The sequence below is a fragment of the Miniopterus schreibersii genome (assembly GCF_964146895.1).
Source record: "Miniopterus schreibersii genome assembly, chromosome: 3".
NCBI classification, from domain to species: Eukaryota; Metazoa; Chordata; class Mammalia; order Chiroptera; family Miniopteridae; genus Miniopterus; species Miniopterus schreibersii.
This window is the reverse complement of record NC_138103.1, coordinates 28,631,027-28,650,829: the sequence shown is the minus strand read 5'-3', so window position 1 is coordinate 28,650,829 and position 19,803 is coordinate 28,631,027. Positions and strand designations below refer to the sequence as shown.

General features: G+C 47.3%; 1 protein-coding gene across 2 annotated transcripts in view; it reads left to right on the top strand.

Annotated features, from left to right (window-relative positions):
* Positions 1-5,922: 5,922 nt before the first annotated feature.
* The window catches only part of HIP1 (huntingtin interacting protein 1), a 136,852-nt gene continuing 122,971 nt past the window's right edge, over positions 5,923-19,803 (top strand). Inside the window, exon 1 of one of the 2 annotated variants that reach the window (XM_081133480.1) lies at positions 5,923-6,103. In XM_081133480.1, the coding sequence (XP_080989606.1) occupies positions 5,984-6,103 (120 nt within the window). In that variant the 5' untranslated portion in view covers positions 5,923-5,983. The remainder of the gene's footprint in view (positions 6,104-19,803) is intronic. The other variant, XM_081133481.1, reaches the window with a different exon arrangement.

Here is a 19,803-nt window from a genome sequence, read left to right as displayed (position 1 = left end):
CCCTCCCACCTTTTATAATTCATGCTTTTGGTGTTATGGTTAAGAAACTTTTGTTGCCGTGGCCAGTGTGGCTCAGTTGGTTGAACATTGTTCCATGCTCCAAAAGGTCGCTGGTTCAATTCCTGGTCAGGGCACATGCCCAGGTTGCAGGGGTTTGATCCCTGGTCCATGCATGTACTGAAGGCAACCAATTGATGTTTCTTTCTCTCTCTCCCTTTCCCTTCCCCTCTCTCTGAAATCAATAAAAACATGTTGTTTTTTTAAAGAAAACTTTGCCAAACCCAATGTCACTAAAAGTCTTAATTTTTATACTTAGGTTTATGATCCATCTTGAGTTGATTTTTGTATATGATGTGAGGAAAGGATTGAAGATTGAGGGGTTTTGTTGTGTGTTTTTTTGGCATTTGATTATCCAATTGTTCTAGCACCATTTATTGAAAAGATTATCTTTCTTCCATTGAATGGCCTTGTACCTTTGTGGAAAATCAATGTGGTCCTATTTCTGGACTCCCTAATCTGTTCTGTTGATCAACATAGCCTACCTTTTCACCAGTACCACACTGTCTTGATTACCATAGCCTTATACTGAGCTTTGATCATGTAAGTACGTGAAATGTGTTCCTTTTCAAAGTTGTTTTGAATATTCTAGGTCCTTTCCCTTTCTCTACAAATTTTAGAATCATCTTAAGTTTTTACAAAATAGCTTGCTGGAAATTTTATCTGAACTGCATCAAATCTATAGGCAAATTTGTAAAGAACTGACATCTTAATAAAATTGAGTCTCAGATCCACAAACATGGTGCATCTCTCCATTGTTTGTCTTCCTTATTTTCTTTCAGAAATGTTGTATAGTTTCAAATTTGTTCCTAAGTACTCCATAATTTTGATACTATCATATATGGTATCATTTTTACATTTCAATTTCTGATTGTTAATTGCTGGTGTATAGAAATACAGTTGAGTTTCATATATTGACTCTGATTCTTGCAGCCTTGCCAAACTCATTTATGAGTTCAATAAGAAGACAAACAACCCAATTAAAAGATGGGCTGAAAAAATTAGGGAGAAACAGGATATTTGCATAGTCTCAGAGTATCTCCTGCAAATTTTTATTAATTAAAAAGGAAAAATAATAACTTTACACTGGAGAAAAATAACAGACACCATCTTAACCAAGTGATTGAACTTATCCACAGTAATAAGACATATCGACAGTGAGTACCCCCAGTAAAATGTGTGAAGGGCATATCACCTCTGTGCTATTTTTACCAGAAATTTGTAACACAAATATAATCATGAGAAAATATCAGTAAATTCAAATTGAGGAACAACCTACACAATATCTGGTCAGTATGATTCAAAAGTGTCAATTTCAAAAACACAAGGATTGGAGGAGACTAAGAAAACATGACAACTGAAGAAACTGTGCAGTTTTAGATTTGGATCCTAGAGCAGAATAAGGACATTAGTAGGTGGTGAAATCCAAATAAAGTCTTTAGCTGAGTTAATAGCATTGTGCCAATGTTAATTTCCTAGTTTTAATAATGGTGCTATGATTATGTCAGATGTTGACAATAGGTTGTGTAAGAAGGTGGGTGAAGGGTATGTGGAAACTGTAGTATCCTGCAATTCTTCTATAAGTCTACCATTATTTCAATATAATTTTTTTTAATGTGCAAAAGATTAAAATAAACACTTTACCAAAGAAAATATGCAGATGTAAAATAAGCATCTGAAAAGACAGTCAACATCATTAGTGATTGGGGAAATGCAAATTTAAATACCAATGAGATACACCGCATACTCATTTGAATGGTTAAAATGAAAAGACTGACCATACCAAGTGTTGGCAAGGATGTGAAGCAACTGGAACTCTCACACACTGATGGTGGGAATGTAAAATGGTACAACCATTTTGGAAAGCAATTTGGCAATTAAAAAAAGTTAAACATACATCTACCATACAAGGTATTTACCCAAGAGAAATGAAAGCATGTTTTCATACAAAGACGTGTACATAACTGTTCCTAGCAGCTTTTTTTGGTAATAGTCAACAATTGTAAAGAATCCAAATGTCCATCAGCAGGTTAATGGATAAATAAATTGTGGACCATCCATACACTGGAATACTATTCAGCAATTAAAGGAACAAGCTATTGATACAAGTGATAACATACATAAATTTCAAAATCACTATTCTTAGTGGGAAAAGCCACACAAAAAAGATTACATCCTATATAATTCTACTTATATAAAAATCTAGAAAATGTAACTAATGTATGGTGGCAGAAAGCAGATCAGTAGTTGCCTAGGCACAGGCGTTTGGGAGGAGAGAGAATGAATTACAAAAAGGCATGAGGAGTCCTAGCCAGTTTGGCTCAGTGGTTAGAGCGTTGGTCCTTGGACTGAAGGGTCCCGGGTTTGATTCTGGCCAAGGGCACATATCTCGGTTGCAGGGTTGATTCCTGGCCCTGGTTGGGGCACATGTGGGAGGCAACCGATTGCCACATCGATGTTTCTCTCTCTTTCTCCCTTCAATTCTCTCTGAAAAGCAATGGAAAAAATATCCTAGGGTGAGGATTTAAAAAAAAAAAAGGCCTGAGGAAACCTTTGGAGCTGATGAGTATGTTCATTATCTTGATTGTGGTAATGGTTTTATGGGTGTGCATATATGTCAAAGCTCATCATATTGTATACTTTAAATGTATGCAGTTTAATGTGTATTAATGATATCATTCAAACTATTAAAACATGTATACTGAGGCTCCAGGAACCTATAGGAATAGCGTGGTTAGCTTATATATTCTCATACCAGATACTAAATTAGATCCAAACTAGGTCTGGGGTGGGACAGATTTCACCTGTTACAGAGGCAGATAATCACACTTATCCCTCTACGGATTCCCCAGATATTAGGGTTGCATGTCCAAAACCCGGTATCCCTACAAAGTATAAAACAGGTGGTTCCAACATTGCTGGGAAAGACAGTAAGAGCTAAAGGAAGTTAGTAGAGTCCTATAGCTCATATCCTGGGGGATGGTTTCCCTCAACCCTTGGCAAAGGGTTTTGTTGCTGGGGCAAGTGGGAAATCCTTATTTTTAACTCACTCTGAGTTTCACAGAGGAAGGTAACTCCATTGAGTCTTTTCCACAGGGTGCCTCCAAACCACAAATTCCTAATTCTTATTCTGGTTTATTCTAATAAGAAGTAGGCTGATCCCTTAATCCTTGTTTAAAGGGCCCTTGTTTATTGAAGCCATAAACTCTGGGCAGAGGGTCAGAAATCACTCTCTAGCTGGGTCCAGACATGGGGTGGGTGCAGGACTAAGAATTGACACACAGAGGCAATGTTACTATGAATCGTATCTATTTTCCGTGTAGGTATACTCCTGTGAGCCTCTTATGCTGGGAACCTCCCATCCCCACCCCCAACCCCCTGAGGATCTAGTCTCCACTCTGCTCTGCTCTGTTCATATCCAGAAGGAGGGGTGGGGGCAGTACTGAGGCATCAGCCCTACTTCAGGCTTCCCGCGCTGAGTTTGGCCAGCGGGAGGCACTAGTAGGAAATCAAAGGATGGGAGAGATAGAGACAGTGGGATCTCCCAGTGACTGGTGTTCTACTTAAGGCCACAGATCTTGTCAGGTGCCTTCTCTTCTGTGACTAGAACGCCCAACTGGTTCCAGGACAGCTCCGCTGCCTTGTCTCTTCAGGTATGGGCTCGTAACAGCTTTCCACTCTTGTAATCCCTGAGTGCTTCACCCTCCTTGGCTGATCCCCTTATTCTAGGTCACATCTTTGTACAAATTCTTTCTTCAACTCTCAGCCCTTCCAGGGTGCAGTCTCTTTCCTTCTACAGCTCTGACTGTTACATCTTCACAACCCCCAAACACCCCAGACACCCCCAAATATGATCCGCATCTATTGTCTTTATCTCCCAACAGGGCACAATTTACTGATAACACCTCCCCAGGTCATACCCTCTTGGGCTTCATGCTCCTTCTGTTTCTTTAATTCTTCCTCCCCAGGCACCTCTGTTTCCACCCATCACCTGCTTATTGGCCAAGTCTATGTTGACATTGCTCTGCATAGAATTGAAGTCGTCTTTTCTTTGCCAACCAGAACTGCTATCCTGCTCCTTTACTCAGTGTCATCTCCACATGCCCAGACACAAAGCCTCAAAAACTAGGTGACAGTGAACCTCTTCCCAGAGGAACCTGAGGGGAGCCACTGCAAAGCCTCCCAAGTAAACACAACTTAAGAAAAGGTGAAGCCAGTGTGCTTGCTATGCAAATGTAGCCTCAAGGGGATTCTCCTCCATCACATAGCCACCCTTATATCCTTCCTCTACAGAAATTCTGGCCCATCGCTGCCTCCTCTCTCCCAGCATTCCCTTTGTCCAAGCCTGTTCACTAACCTCCACAGGACAGAACTTTCTCCTCTCCATTCTAGTGCAGCCCCTCATTGTCTCTCACCTATTGCTGGAGTCTCCCATGGGTTCCCTCCCTTCTGTTTCCTGCCAAGACCCCATCCACACAATGCCAGCCCGGCAAAGTACAGGTCTGAGCAGGAGACTTCAGTCGCTTTCTCCTGCCTGCAAAGGTCCACCTGCTCTTTCGCTTCTCTACCCAAGGTGTGAATTTTTATCAAAAGCTCTTAGTTAAAATTTTTTCTATTTTTTGTTTGTTTTTTTTTTAGTTAAAAATTTTAATGCCTTTAAAAAAAAAAAATGTGATCCTCACCCAAGGATATGTTTCCATTAACTTTGAGAGAGAGGAAGGGAGAGAGAAACATAGATGTGAGAGAGATCGGTTGGTTGGTTGCCTCCCATACGCACCAGACTAGGGATCGAACCCGCAACCCAGGTATGTGCCCTGGCCAGAATCTAAACAGCCACCTTTTGGTGTTTAGGGACGATGCTCCAGCCAACTGAGCCACCCAGCCAGCGCTTAATGCCTTTCTTTACTTTGCGTTTCAAAGATTTTTTTTCTTTTTTTTCTTTTTTCTCCCGAACACCAACATTTACCGAAAACTTTAACTTTCTTCAGCATCTCCATTAAGCATCCCATTTCCCTCGCCAGTCGGAACCTCGGCTGACGTCTGAGCAGGATGGGAGGGGTGGCCCAGAACCAAGGATAAACAGAAAACGTCCACAGGGGTTCCTACTAAAGAACGCGTCCAGGCCAGGTCCGGACGAGGAGAGGTTTGGAAAGAAGGTGCGGGAGGCTCCCCACTGACCCAGTCCAGCACTCCCAGGGCTGCGATCACAAAGGAGATTGGCGGGGATTCGGGGCGTTATCAGGACAGGGCTGGAAGCCGAGGGAACTGGGTGGGAGCCGCCACCCAGTGCGGACAGGGCTGGCGGACGCTGGCCCATCCTGCGCAGGGAGCCGGGCCTGGGGGCAGCGCACCCGGAGTCCCAGCCGCCAAGTCGGTCCCTCTCGCGCTCGCAGGTCCCCGGCCCGAAAGAAGTAAACGGGGTATCTGGCCTGGAGACCCTGAGGGAGACCCGACTCCCGGCCAGAGTGACCTCGGCCGCACCGCGCAGGGACCGGGCAGCGCCCGGGGCGAAAGGAGAGCGCGGCGGGCTCGGACAGGGCAGGGACGGGGCGGAGGGCCGGCGGCGCACCCGCGCCGGGGAAGTGGCGGGGCGGGCAGGGCAGGGCCGGCCCCCAGACTCCGCCCCCGCCCCGCCTCGGCCTGGGGCGGTGGGGCCCAGTGATGGACAGGCCTCCGGGCCGGTCACCGCGCGCCTCGCGGCCCGGACTGCTCGGCCCGGCGGGGCGCTCCGGGGGTTTCGGAGGGGCCGGGGGCGGGCGGGGAAGCCTCTGGTGGGGCGGGGCCTCTGGAGAGTAGCAGCGCTCTCAGCCAATGAGAGGCGGGAGCCGTCCCGTTAGCGCCGGATCCCGGTGGGTCGGGCGGGGCGGACGGGGCCGTGGGGATCCCGGGGCGGCCCAGGGCCCCTGACTCGGCGCCGCGCGGCAACATGGACCGGATGGCCAGCTCCATGAAGCAGGTGCCCAACCCCCTGCCCAAAGTGCTGAGCCGGCGCGGGGTCGGCGCAGGGATGGAGGCGGCCGAGCGGGAGAGCTTCGAGCGGACTCAGGTGAGGACGGGGGCACCCCGGGGCTGCGTGGCTGGGGCATCCGGGGAGGCGCCGCGTGCTAGGAGGCTTTGAAGGGAGTAAGGGTCCTGCAGGCCAAGGGAATGACGGGGCAAGAGGGCGGGGAGAGGGGGCATCTCGTGCTCAGGTCTAGGCGACCCGGGAAGGTCGGGGACGGGGCATCCCGGCTGGCCTGGGGAGAAGGGCAGGGCGGCGCGGGGAGCCGGCGGGATCCGTGGGGCGCGGCTAGGGGACCGGTCCCGGCGGGGCTGTGCAGGGGTCACAGGGGCAGTGACAGGGGAAGAACCGGAAAGCGGCTGAATGGAAGGAGTGCCGCTAGGCTGGGCGAGTGCGCTGGGGAGCCACTTGGAGACGCAAGTGTGGCGGCAAAGAGTGGGTGCCGGGCTGGGGATGTTAAGGGTCGGGAGCCCTTTCCTCCCCTCTCGGCCGCTCCTCGGTTGCACTGACATTCCCCCCACCCCAGTACCCCCTTCCTGGTGCCCCTTGCTTAGCTCACACCACCCCCCGCTGTCTGCCCTCGGAGGCTGGGCGAAGGGGTCTGAGTGGCGAGAAGGAATGTAGGAAATGCGGAGCGTGGCCGAGCTTGGAAAATGACTGGGGGCTGGAGGCGGGGGCGGCCCGGGGCAGGAATGGAGATGCTCCTAGGATGGGCCAGCTATCCAGTGCTGCCCAGAGTCCTGACTTGGGGTTTTGATGTTATCCCCCAAGATGTGCCTGGCAGCTAAGAGGCAGACTGCCCTATTTGTCCAATCTGACCAGGGCTGGGGGCCAAAATTCCTCTGTATCATCAACAAAAAGCCACAATCCATTTTTACCTCAGAGTTTTAAAGCCTGGTGTATTGATTTGACTGAATCAAGCTGACATGTTTATAGTGTTCATCAGCTCATTAGTATGCAAAATCCATTTCAAAGGGTGCAGCACTTCTTTTAATCCCAGTGCCAAAGTTGTATGGGCAGATTGGTTCTTCATTCCTCCTCTCAGAGTGGAACCTTTGAAGATCCAGCTGGGCCTCCCCTGCCAGAGGCTGGTTTCCCTGCTCTGTCCCCCCCCCCCCCCCCACCTCTCCAAACTTTTAGATAGAAAAGATTGTGAGGACCTGACGGAGTCTTCTGTGCATGGAATCTTGCAGAGACTAGAGCTTTACACACGGGGAGACTTCATCCTCTCCCCTTTCCAGCCACCTGTGGCCGCTGCAGGTGTGCCTGGATGATGAAGAGTAAGAGTGCCCCTCCCTGCGTCATCCTAGCCCAGGCAGAATGGGAGAGATGGCCATTCACTTGTGCCTCCCAGCATCCAGTTGGGTTTGAGGCTCCTTCTCTGGCTTTGTGGACTGGACTGCCAAAAAGAAGGAAGCTTCCCATGCCTGTCTGCTTTGGGTGTGACTGCCTCGACTAGCTGCCTGGTCACATGAGGCTTCTTGCACCAGGAAACAGTATAAGCATTCCTCCTCTTCTCTTCTCTTCCTCCTCCTCCCTCCTCCCTTCTCCCTCCTCCCTTCTCCCTCCTCCCTTCTCCCTCCTCCCTCCTTCCTTCTCCCTCCTTCCTCCTCCTCTTCCCTCCTCCATTCTCCCTTCTCCCTCCTCCCCTCTCCCTCTTCCTCCCTCCTCCCTTCTCCCTCCTCCTCCCTCCTCCCTCCCCCTTCTCCCTCCTCCCTCCTCCCTCCTCCCTTCTCCCTCCTCCTTCCTCCTCCCTCCTCCTCCCTCCTCTCCCTCCTCCTCCCTCCTCCTCCCTTCTCCTCCCTCCTCCTTCTTTCTCCTCCCTCCTCCTCCTTTCTCCTCCCTCCTCCTCCTCCCTCCTCCTCCTCCTCCTTCCTCTTTGATGGAAAAGGAGAATAAATAAGTGTTATTTTATGATAACCCATTCCTTCTAGAGTCTCAAATTTAAGTAAAAACTGGAGCAATAGAGAAATAAAACTTTGACCCATTATAGTGATGGAAATTAGGTTTGTGAAAGTTTCCACCCATGACTGGCATGTCTCCTCAATATCCAGGGACAGCCCAACAAAGAGAGTCTAGATTATTCTGTGGAACACTTATAAATGGCTACATTTGACCTAGTGTTGGGCAGGGGGAGTAGTGTGGGAGTGAGGAGGTAGTCTGGAGCAGGAAAGGGGAATTTTTCTATTAGGGGATTGGAGAGTGAAAAAAAGAAAAGAGAACAATCCTAAAACAGCATTAGTCAACCTGCAAAAATTTATTTTGTTTAATGACTACCTATCAAATGTATTATGAGATAAAAATAAATTAGAAAAAAATCTTTAATGAGTTAAGAGACCATGAGAATCAGCCAAGGTATAGTGATAATTGTAACTAATTAGTGTTTGGCACTGTTCTAAGTACTTAATTGTATTATCTTCTTTAATCTTGACAAGGACCTATTAGGTGGGTATCAGCCACATTTTCCAGGAGGAAATTGAGGCCCAGAGAGGTTAAGTAACCTGCCCAGGGTCACATAGCTAGAAGTCCCAATCTTTAAGCATTGCCTTGTGTTGCCTCTGATTACTGGGCAGAACACTGGCACTGGAGCTAGAAGAGGTTTGAGTTTTGTGGCTGGGTATGTGGATAGGGTATGTGGCCTCAGGCAAGTTGTCAACCTTTCTAAGCCCCTGCTTCTTTATAGTAAAATTAAGATATTACTTACCTCACAGGGTTATTGTGGGAATTCATTTAAATAATATGTGTGGCCTGACTGGCGTGGCTCAGTGGCTGAGCACTGACCTAGGATCCAGGAGATTGAGGTTCGATTCCCGTTCAGGGTACATACCTGGGTTGTGGGTTTGATCCCCAGTGGGAGGTATGCAGGAGGCAGCCAATCAGTGACTCTCTCATTATTGATGTTTATCTCTTTCTCTCTCCCTCTCCCTTCCTCTCTCTGAAATCAATAAGGACATATTTAAAATAATAACAATAATATGTGTGAAGGCATTTTATAAACTGGCGCACTGTTTCAGTGATTATTGCTATAATCTGACTCGGAAGATAAAACATAAGAAAGCACAGTGTAAGCATTCATGCAGGTTATGATTAATTCTTCATAGAGGGACAGAAGTGCTACTAGATAATGTGATAATTACCAAGAACATGAGCATAAGGTACAGGCAGTGGGGGTGGGAAGGGGTGGGGAGCCCCCCCCATAACTGAATCCCTTTCAGCATGAGTTAGCACTCGGTGGAAGGGAGGGGATGTGGCATTCCAGGAATGGGGAATGGCATCAGGAAACACCTGCTGGTGAGTGTGGATGACGTGAATTGGCTGAGATGGAGATAGGAGCAGAATTGGCCACTCCTACCCGCTGCCTCATATTGTTACCATTTCTATGTTGCCCTCAGTAAACCATGAGCTTCCTGAGGCAGGAGAGTGTCTTGTTTTTGCCTGTGTCCTCAGATGCCTGAGGCTTGTGTTAGTGGTGAGCTGGCTATAGTCAAGGGTAGAAAATGAAAGGTTAGCTCCAGCAGGGAAGCCCTGGCTTGGGTAGGTTACTCAGCTCGGCTACAGGGGACAACTGTAGTTACTTAATGTTTTTCCCTCCCAGTTTCCTCTTGGTCCAGCCTTGCCTCCTACACTCTCAGTCAGGAGCCTGCCCCATGCCCATCAGAGGACTCTGCTTTCTCTGACTTCTTTCTCGTCAAGCCAGTATCCTGGCTCTGCCCTCACACCATCCTTGTTTCCTCACTTTTGCCAGCCTCTTTCAGGAAGCCTTCCCTCCTCAACTCTCTTGGCATCATCACACTTAACGTGGTCACTGTTCCTGCCAGAGTGAGGACCCCAGACCCACCTGCTACAGCCCCCATCTCCAGCTAGACCCCTGATGTATCCCCCATCCAGTCCATCACAAGCAACCTTTAGACGCTAGGGAAATGAAAAGTTGTTCTTCCCTCAAAATAGCTGCTATAATAATAATCCCTTGCCTGGAGTACTTTACAGTTTATAAAGCATGTTTTAGCCAACATTGGGCTACATGGTGGTTAGGTATTATCTCCCTCACTTTATGGATGAGAGCTTGGTGACTTACCCAGGGCCACTGGTTGGCGAATGAAAGGATTGGAATTCAAACCAGGATTCCAGGTCTCGGGCCTCTTCTACTGTTCTCACATCACCAATTCCAGAGGGTGATTCTGGAATGAACCAGGAGGGCTGCAGCTCACAGACAAACAAATACCCTGTTTATATTTACTTAGCCAGAAAATAGTTTTCTCTATGGTTTGTTTAGTTTTTTCCAGCATCCATTTAGTGAGTACATACTGTGGAGGGGACACAGATGAGTAAGATAAAGAGACCAGCTCCAGAGAAGCTCGTGAGTCAGCAGGGAGGTGGACCAGTCACTGCGGGGCTCTTCTGCGTGGAGGACAGAGGACCTGCAGCACCAGCCTCACTGGAGTCCTTACCAGTGCAGGACCTGCTGAATCAGAGCTGCATTTCAACCAAAGCCCCGGGTGGTCCTCACTGGAATTTGAGCAGTTTGCTCTCTGGCAGGTGAATGCTGGGATCCAAGGGGAGAGGTAGGGGCTCTGGAAACACAGCGGAGCCCTTTGAGAGTAACAGTCTCTTCGGGTGGAGCCCACCACAGGATCCTAATGAATCGTGTTTGGAAGAACCAAGAGATTTGGATTCTATAGAAAAAGAGACAGAAACAAATACTTATGGAGGGCCTGCTGAGTACTAGGAACATGTTAGGTGATTTCTATCCATTATCCTATATAAAAACTCAGGCTGAGAGAGGACAAGTGACTTGTCCAGTCACATAGTGAGTAAAGAGAGAAGCCAGGGCTTTAAAACCAGACAGCCATGCCCTAGCTGGTTTGGCTCACTGGTTAAAGTGTCACCCTGAGGACTGAAGGGTCCCAGGTTAGATTCTGGCCAAGGGCACGTACCTTGGTTGCAGGCTCGATCCTGGCCCCAATAGGGGCGTGTACAGGAGGCAACCAATTGATGTGTCTCTTGTACATCGATGTTTCTCTCTCCCTCTCTCTCTCTGCCCCCCCCCCACTCTTTGTGAAAAGCAATAGAAAAAATATCCTTGGGTAAGGATTAAAAAAAAAATTAAAACCAGACAGCCAAGTCCTCTTCTCCATGTTTAAGTCAGGGTGTTTGTGCCACCTTGTTCATGATCTCAGCCTCCGATTCATCAGCTGAATTTAAGGGTTGGCTAGAGGGATCAGTGTTTCTCAACCCTGGGTGTACAGGAATGGCTTCTTAATAAAGGCACCCCATCTCCTCTTTGCTCCCTCACTTGGTATTGAAGACGTAGAAAGGACGCTAACAACTTTCTTTCTGTCCATGGTTTGTACTCTTCTGGTTTCCTCCCACTCATACTAATGATAATAACCAACATTCACCGACTTCCGATGTGCAACAAATTTACGAATTATAATCTCTATTTTTATAGATGAGGAAATTGACGTTTAAGAGGGGTTAATAACTAGCTCAAGGTTCTGAAGTAAGTGACAGGGCCGGGACTCAGACCCAGGAAAACCAGTCCCTGAGCCCGGCCTTATGCAATTTCCATCCCTGTGTCATTGCCTGGCTCTCTCTCTCCCTGTCTTCCTTCTTCCTCCTACTGACGGTTGGGGTCCTCAAGGCACTGTCCTCACCCTACTTCCTCTACCCCTACCACCATCTGATGGTTTCTGTTCTCACCTCCATGACACTGACTCCCCACATCTCCCTCCTGACTTCCTAGCCTGAATGACCACTTCCCATTGGACATTTTCCCCCCGGATAAACCACACACACCCCAAACTCAACTTGGGCTTCCCCGGCGTCTGAATGCCTGGGTCTGGTCCCCATCATTTCCCTGGCATCAGTCAGTTCTGAATCTTCCTTCCCTCTTGCCCTCACAGTCACATTCTGTTCCGTGACATTTCTCTTGTTCCTTTGCTTCTCACTGTTCAGCCCTCACTGCTTGTCTACATTGTTGTAATCCCATCCTCCCTGCCCCTCAAGCAGCCTAGTGCCGGGTGGATTGTCTCTAAAGCCCAACACTGCTTCTATAACTCCCTGTTTTTAAGTACCTTTGCTGGCTCCCCAGAGGCCCTGCATGATGCAGCACCATCAGGCTCCCTAGCCCCTGACCTTATCAGGCCTTAACTTACACTGCCTCCTTCCACTAGACAGCCCCTGCAGTCTGGTTCCTATTAGATCATGTATTCAAATGAGCAGGGGCTCTTTGCTACTGTATGTCTCTCCCGTTCATCCAAGCAAGCCCACATCTTGGCTTCCCTGCTAGACTGTAAGCTCTTGAGGGCAGGGTCTAGATCTCAGGGCCTTGCATGAGGCAGGCAACGTAGCCTGTTTGCCAAATGTATGAACATAAAACAGTTGGAGGATCTGGGTACTAAGGCAGGCCCCCTCTTGCAGAGCACTTTTCCTTTGTACATTTTGGAGATTCTCCCTCTGTCTCCTTTGATTTCTCCAGTGATTAATTCTTACTAAGTTTCTGCCCTGTGTGCCATGTCTGTGCTCCCAGGGTGCCGTGCAGGCTCCTGCCCAGCTCCTGAGAGCTAGGCTGGAGAACCCATTTAGGAGAATGCCTGCACAGTCTAGAAACAGAATTTGGGCTAAAGGTCAATTATTTGAATTTCTGTAATGTTTGGAATACTTCCCAATATATGGTCTTGGCCTTCCCAGGGTTTCTTTCTGTTTCAGGTGGGCCCTTTTTGAGCTAGAAGATATTACCAGGAAGGGAGAGTGACTGGCCTAGTGTACTAGGCACCTGCATGTGGCTAATGGCAGTGGCCATGTGCAGGTGCTGGAGTTTGCAGCGGGGCATAAGGGGTGTTAGGATGAGTGCAGAGGAATATAAGAGCCCTCCCTGGGAGAAAATCCACTCTGCTACTGAATTTCTAGTTTCAACCTTCAGGAGGCTGGAAAAGATTTTTCTTCCAGCTCTCAGATATTTTTGTTTATAAAACTCCTATCAACAGGCTTTCACACTGTGGAATAGGATGTGCATTTCTTTTGAGCTTTCAGCTGCTGGCTTGAAAAGTTTCCAAATGCCCCGTGTGTGTGGAATGGGACCTAGGTACTAGTGACGTGGGGCTCAGGAGAGGACACTGCTGCACCTCTGGAAGGAATGGGTAGTGGCTCTGTGGCCCAGGAGGACAGATCCCTAGCACCACTTGTGCACTGAAAGGGTTCTTTGCCTGTGAGGCACTGATGAGCGCCTGTTTATGCTCCCCATCTGCTGGAGCACTTATTCCACTACCTGGGGACAAAGTGTGGAGGAGACATGGTTAGGCGCAGGGAGTAGCAGCCTGTTGCAGCGGGTAGTGGGCTGGGTGCCAGTGCGTCTCCTCCATCCAGAAGGTTGATGACCTGGAGAGATGCCCACCTAGGAAGGGGAACTTGTCAGCCCCACCTCTTGGCAGGGTAGGGACTGCTTCCTGTTTTCCTGCCCAGGCAGGCAGGGAGGAGCTCTGTTCCCAGCTGTGGGCAGTATCCATTCAGGGAGAAGGATGGGGAATGAAGGTGTCCTCTGGCTCAGACATCAGAAGAGGAAACTGGGATCTGAAAGGTGCTGCCGTTGCCTCTGCTGTTAGGGCTGTGGGACAGCTCAGGAAGCTGGTCTGGATGGTCCAGGAAGCTAGCATGGCTGATGGCTTCTGATTTGACAACAACTAACACTATTTGTAGTTTATAAAGCACATTTACAGATAACCTTTTTTTAGCTGCAGAACAACTATGCAGTAGGTGATTGTGGTCAGTTTTCAAGTGTGGACACTGAGGCCCAGGGAGCTTAAGTGACTTGCCTTAACGGTACTCAGGAAGTGGCTGATGGAGGCTTGAACCTGGTGAGTCTGAGCTCAAGTTGTATACTTTCCTTTTCATGTTTCCTTTTAAAGCTGAAGCATGGTCTGGGGCTGCTAAACTGGAAAAGGTACAGAGATTTTTTCCCCCTAGGTCGTTCCCAATTGGTTTATTTGGACATTTGACATTTCTCACAGAAGAATTTTGCAACACACATAACCATCAGAGAGCCTGTATCCAGAATATGTAAAAAACGTATAGAAAAAAAGAAAAGACAACCTAAAAGAAAAATAGGCAGGAGGAACTTCACAAAAGAGGATTAACAAATGGCCAGTAAACATATGAAAAGGCATGCAACTTCATTAGTAATCAGGGAAATGCAAATTAAAATTACAAAGAGATCCACTATTTGCCCATCAGGATGGCTGAAATAAAAATGAAAAGAACCTGACAATGTCAAGTGGTGGCAAGGATGTGAAGCATGAAGACGCTCTACTGATGGTGATATACAGTGGTGCAACTGCTTTTGAAAACAGTCTGGTATTATCCTAAAATTGAAGATATATATACTCAATGACGCAATTCCATTGTAGTGATATACTCAACAGAAATGCAGACACATGCACCAAGAAAAATATTTATGATCATATTTTGTAATAGCCCCAAACTGGAAAAAATCTAAAATGTCCTTTGACAATAGATGGATAAATAAATTGTGATGTAGGCTCTCATTAGGATGCTTTACAACAATGAAAATGAATAAACTTTAATTACACTTAACAACATGCATGAATCTTACAAAAAAGGCAGACCCAAAAGAACACCTCTATATGCTTCCATTTATATGAGGTTTAAAAAACAGGCAAAGAGCTCCAATGTGGGTATCCCCAGGAGGTCACTCTCCCTGGGGCTCTGTCCAGGTGGCGTAGGGGAGCATAGGGCTCTGCCCCATGATGTAGACAGTCCCTTTCCACAATGTTTGAGAGAAAGCCAGGCCTTGAGTCTGTGCCTGCATGTTCCTACAGCTTCTCAGAGTCCTGTGGACAATGACTGAGGAGACAAACCATGCAGGAAACATCTAGAAGAAAGAAAGAAAGAAAAGAAAAAGAAAGAAAGAAAGAAAGAAAGAAAGAAAGAAAGAAAGAAAGAAAGAAAGAAAGAAAGAAAGAAAGAAAGAAAGAAAGAAAGAAAGAAAGAAAGAAAGAAAGAAAGAAAGAAAGAAAGAAAGAAGAAGAAGAAGGAAGGAAGGAAGGAAGGAAGGAAGGAAGGAAGGAAGGAAGGAAGGAAGGAAGGAAGGAAGGAAGGAAGGAGGGAGGGAGGGAGGGAGGAAGGAAGGAAGACAAGTAAAACAGGTAAAGGTAAATCAGTATTAAGGGGTGCTGCTTGGTGGCAAAACTGTAAGGAATAAAGAGAATGATTACCATAAAAGTCCAGATAAAAGAGTATCCTTGCATGCAGGGGAGGTTAGTGATTGGGAGGCAAAGGGAGCTTCTGAGGTGCTGCCATCAGTCAGTTTATTGGCCTGGGTGGTGATGGTTTATGATAATTTTTTGTGTGTGCAATTATCTCTACTTATATTTGAAAAGACAAAAGGTTAAAAAAAAACTCTCCTCCTAATGAATGGAAGACAGTGTCTTGAGGAGACTAAGAACCTGCCACTTACATATTTGAGGTCTCTTTCAAACACAGTCTGCACTGTGAAAGCATTTCTGATGCTGCCCTAGAACTGGAAAGCTTGTGATTTATGAATCATGCATATACAAGCATCTTCCGAGCACTGCTGTAACATGTAGCTGGGAAGTTGAGACCTATCATTAACCTACACTTAGCATGTTGCCCTTGGCTTCCGTTCATTTGTTTTATGTCTACCCTTCTTAATGGCAGATGGGCTCTGAGTTCCTCACTCAGCTTTTAGCCAGTTGCCCCAGCATCTAGCAGAGGGCTTTACACCAGCTAAGGCTCAGGATGTGTGTGAAATACAAAATAAATTAGGTGGTGAAAAGTTTTCAGAGGAGAGAATGAGAGAAGAAGGTGTGTCTCCAGGCTTAAAAGAAGCACATTTGAATAAAACCAAAGACCTGGGTGGTGGACTTTTGGAACACAACCTCAACTTTAGCTCATGTTGCAAAGATTTAGATCAACTCATGCATAATGGAGCTATGATGAGCTTCTATGAGGATCTGGGAGCTTGGGGAATGTTACCTGGGAACATGGCAGAGATACTGACCTTCTAACAGTGGTTCTTTGAGGTCTTTGGCTGTGTGGGCCATAGGGCCAGCCCACCATGCAATTGTTCTGTGTGTTATTATGTCTTACTCTCCTGTCATATGTCCCTCTCCCCTTTTGGGCTGGAAGCAAATGCCTCCTCTGTTTGGTTTTCCTTGGATGTGTCTTGGCAGATACTATATTCTCCCCTCCCATTTTCCATAATCCTTCAGAAACATAGGCATGAGCTGTGTGGTTTCTTCTCTGAGCAAGATCCAGGGCAACTTCCCTTAGAGTAACAGGTTAAGCCCAGGGCTCCACCTCTCCAGGCTTCACGCTTGGTAGGCATTCAGAAAGTCTGTGCTCAGTGCCCTGTTCATCTTACAACCTCAGTTCCTGGCTCAGCGTCTATCCCTGAGCGACTCTTGATAAGGGTGTGTGGAACGAAGGATAAAGTGTTTGGAATGAAGAACTGAAAGAGCATCAACCGGTTTTGGTCCCAGTTCTGAACTGTGAACCCTGATGTGCTAACTGTGCACTTAGGTTCTCATGAGCACATATGGAGCCACCAAGAAGAACCCTGAAGAGACCAGCTCTCTGACGTAACTGTGGGTGGTTCTCTGCGGACTTCCTATTGAATGGCAACTCCCTGACTCATGCTTGGAAGTGACTTGAGATCTTCTGTTTCCTTTGAGATCCTTATTCCAGATGGGACCTCCCTTTACAGTCTGGGCCCATTACTGCTGATAAGAAATACCCAGCACACCTAAGCCTGAACTCTGTCTCCTGCTACAATCTTGATCCTTCTTTGTTCTCAGATTTTGAGAATTTCAGTTTATAAACCATCCTGGCCATTCTGGCTGAAATTCTCCCAGTCACCCTTGACACCCCTTTAGTCTGCACCCCTGCAGCTCATCACAGAGTCCTGGTACTGATGTCTCCTTGATTACTTTCCATCTCACTCCCATTCACACACCACTGCCTCTGCCTTATTTCAGCCCTTCATCTCTAGCCTGAACTAAGTATTACATGGCCCAGCTGACCTTCCTGCCCTCCATTCTCTTCCCTCTTGAGATCCACCCTCTCCTTGGCTGTCTGAGTTCTGTTTTAAAAGGCATGACTGCTTGTATGACTTCATATTTTAAAAACCTCTAAGCTAAAACCCAAGCTTGTTGGCATTGACACAGAGCCAGACTTTGCCAGCTTTAATGTCCTGCCACTCCCCTCCCCTGCAGCCCAGCCTTACCAAGCCCTTGGTGTTCTCCCAACATAGCCCTGTTGCACTCCTCTGTGTTTTTCCAGGCAGTGTCATCCTTTTCTGCCTAGAGTGCCTCTTCTACTTTATCCACCTGCCAAACTCTTCTTCATCCTTCAAGTCTCACTTCTGATGGCCCCTCCTCTGGGAGGTTTTCCCCTACTCCTCCAGGCAAATTTATTGGATGGTATTTCTGTTTCTGTGTTCACGTGTTTCTCTGGGTGTCTGTCCCACACTGGACTGTGAACTTCCCTGTAGCTTAGCCTTTCTTTGTAGGCCTCCTCACCCCAAGCACAGTGTTCAGCACCCAGTAAGACCTCAATAAATGTTTGTTGAATGAGCTAATGATGCACATTAAAGACCTGATTTGATCTGTGTCACATTGGACTGAAACACAAGTTTTGGCAGCACTGGACTGGGCAGGACAAAGGTGAAGTGTGTTTTAGGAGTGGAGAAATCAGTGGGAGGGACATATTTACAGAGAAAGACTTCCACATCCAGTCATGGTACACCCAGAGCCAGTGGACTGAGGCAGTATTTCTGATCTCTGTGGGTTGATGGGTATTCCTTCTGCGGCTCAGGAATGTGAAATGGGATATGGTGGGCAGGATAATGTACCATGAGCCCTATCCCATCAACATATCCACCTATTGGATCTGTATGTGCTAGAAGGGACTTGGCAAATGTAATTAAGGACCTTAAGATGGGAGAGTAGCCTGGGTTATCCAGGTGGGCCCAGTCTAATCACACAGGCCCTTTAAAGCAGAGAACCTTCTTTGGCTGCAGGCAAAAGATGCAGCCGAGAGAGTGTACGCGTGAGGAGGAGTCAACTTGCCGTTGCTGGCTCTGAGATGCAGGTGCCCGCATGCAAGGACTGGAGGGAAAGCTCTAGGAGCTAATAAGGGTGGCCTCTGGGTACCCTAGCAGCCAGCAAGGGTACAGGACCTCGGGTCTCTTAACTACAAGGAATTAGATTATACCAAGAACTGGAATGATCCCGGAAGGGAATTTTTCCTAGCAGTAGGAACGCAGCCCTGCTGACACCTTGATTTTAGCCAGTGAGACTGAGTTGGCCTTCTGACCTACAGAACTGAGATGTTAAACGGGTGTTGTTTTAAGCTGCTAAATTTGTGGTAATTTGTTACGGCAGCAATAAAACCTACCTACGGGATGATTACCCTCTAGGACAGGAGGCCCAACAGAGCCCATGCCTCGATGCACAGACCAGCCACCCTTCTAAACCTAGAGGGGCACTTGCTGTTTCATTTGTGCTCATTGTGGTCATAGATAAAACGTTGGATTTCCACACTTGGCACGTATTCACAGAAGTTTTATCCTGGAAAAACAATTCAGCAGCCTATTCAAAACATTCTTTCCTGCTGGGCCATGGAGTTCTTGGTGCAGTTCCAAGTTTGAGGATCACAGATATAATTTACTTAACCTTAAAAAAGTTTTTGTGATGAAGTACTGTGCTGTCTGTTTTAAAAAGTGGGTGGGAAATCCCCATGTTACTATAGGATCATGATGGTGTCTCTGCTAGAAAGAGAGCTGACTTAAAGTCAGGAAGCAGAGGTGGGAATAAATGACTGGCTTGCCCTCAGGGTGGGCCTGCTGTGTCCTGATACTTACTGAGGCCCACAGTGTTGGTCTGGAATGCCCCAGTGTTTCTGGGCTTAGCTGCAGAGCAGCCAGGAGCTCCTGGAGCACTGGATTAAGAATCGGGAAGCCTTGTTTCTGGCAGTGTTTTTTTTCTCTTGCCATGCTCCCTACCCTCTGTAGGTCTTCAGTCAGGGTCTATGAAATGAGGACACTTGGATGAGATCATCCCATAGGCCTAGAGAATTGATGAATCCGTGACAGTGCAGTTACTGAGGTAGCAGCCTCGTCAGGGTTGGCTGCCTTTTGACAACACCTGGCCCTTGTTATTTCAGCTTTGCTGTGCTGATTCTCAGCTTCCACACTGAATTCTCTTTGGCTTTCCCATCCCTTTCCTCCTGGCTGCACTTAGTTTTAACGAGTAACTTCTGTGTTGGTCAGATGGACCCATGCCCCTCTAAACAACTGGCCTCTCAAAGTCACGCACTCAGAAAACTTACAGTGCGCTTGGCCACTTCTGCCCAGGCACCATCTTCTGCCTTGTGCTCAGGACTGCCAGGTACATCTGCTCATGCCCGTGCACTGCCCAACTTTGGGAGTGTCCTCTCATCCTGTGTTAGCCTTCCCAGTGTTAGCCCATTAGGCCTAGGTTGTAGCACATAAAAATATAATTTCCAAAAAATTCTTTGACATTAAATCAGAGGACACATGGAATGTCTAAAATAATGCCATTGCAGAAACCTGTGGCCCAACTACTAAAATTTATTTGCCTTAGGGAATGTTGAACTGGAAGGAATATGAGAGATTCAAGCTGGCAGCCACAGATATGTTTCTTTTCTTTCTTTTTCCTTCTTTTTTTAAAATAAACCTGAAACCTGTA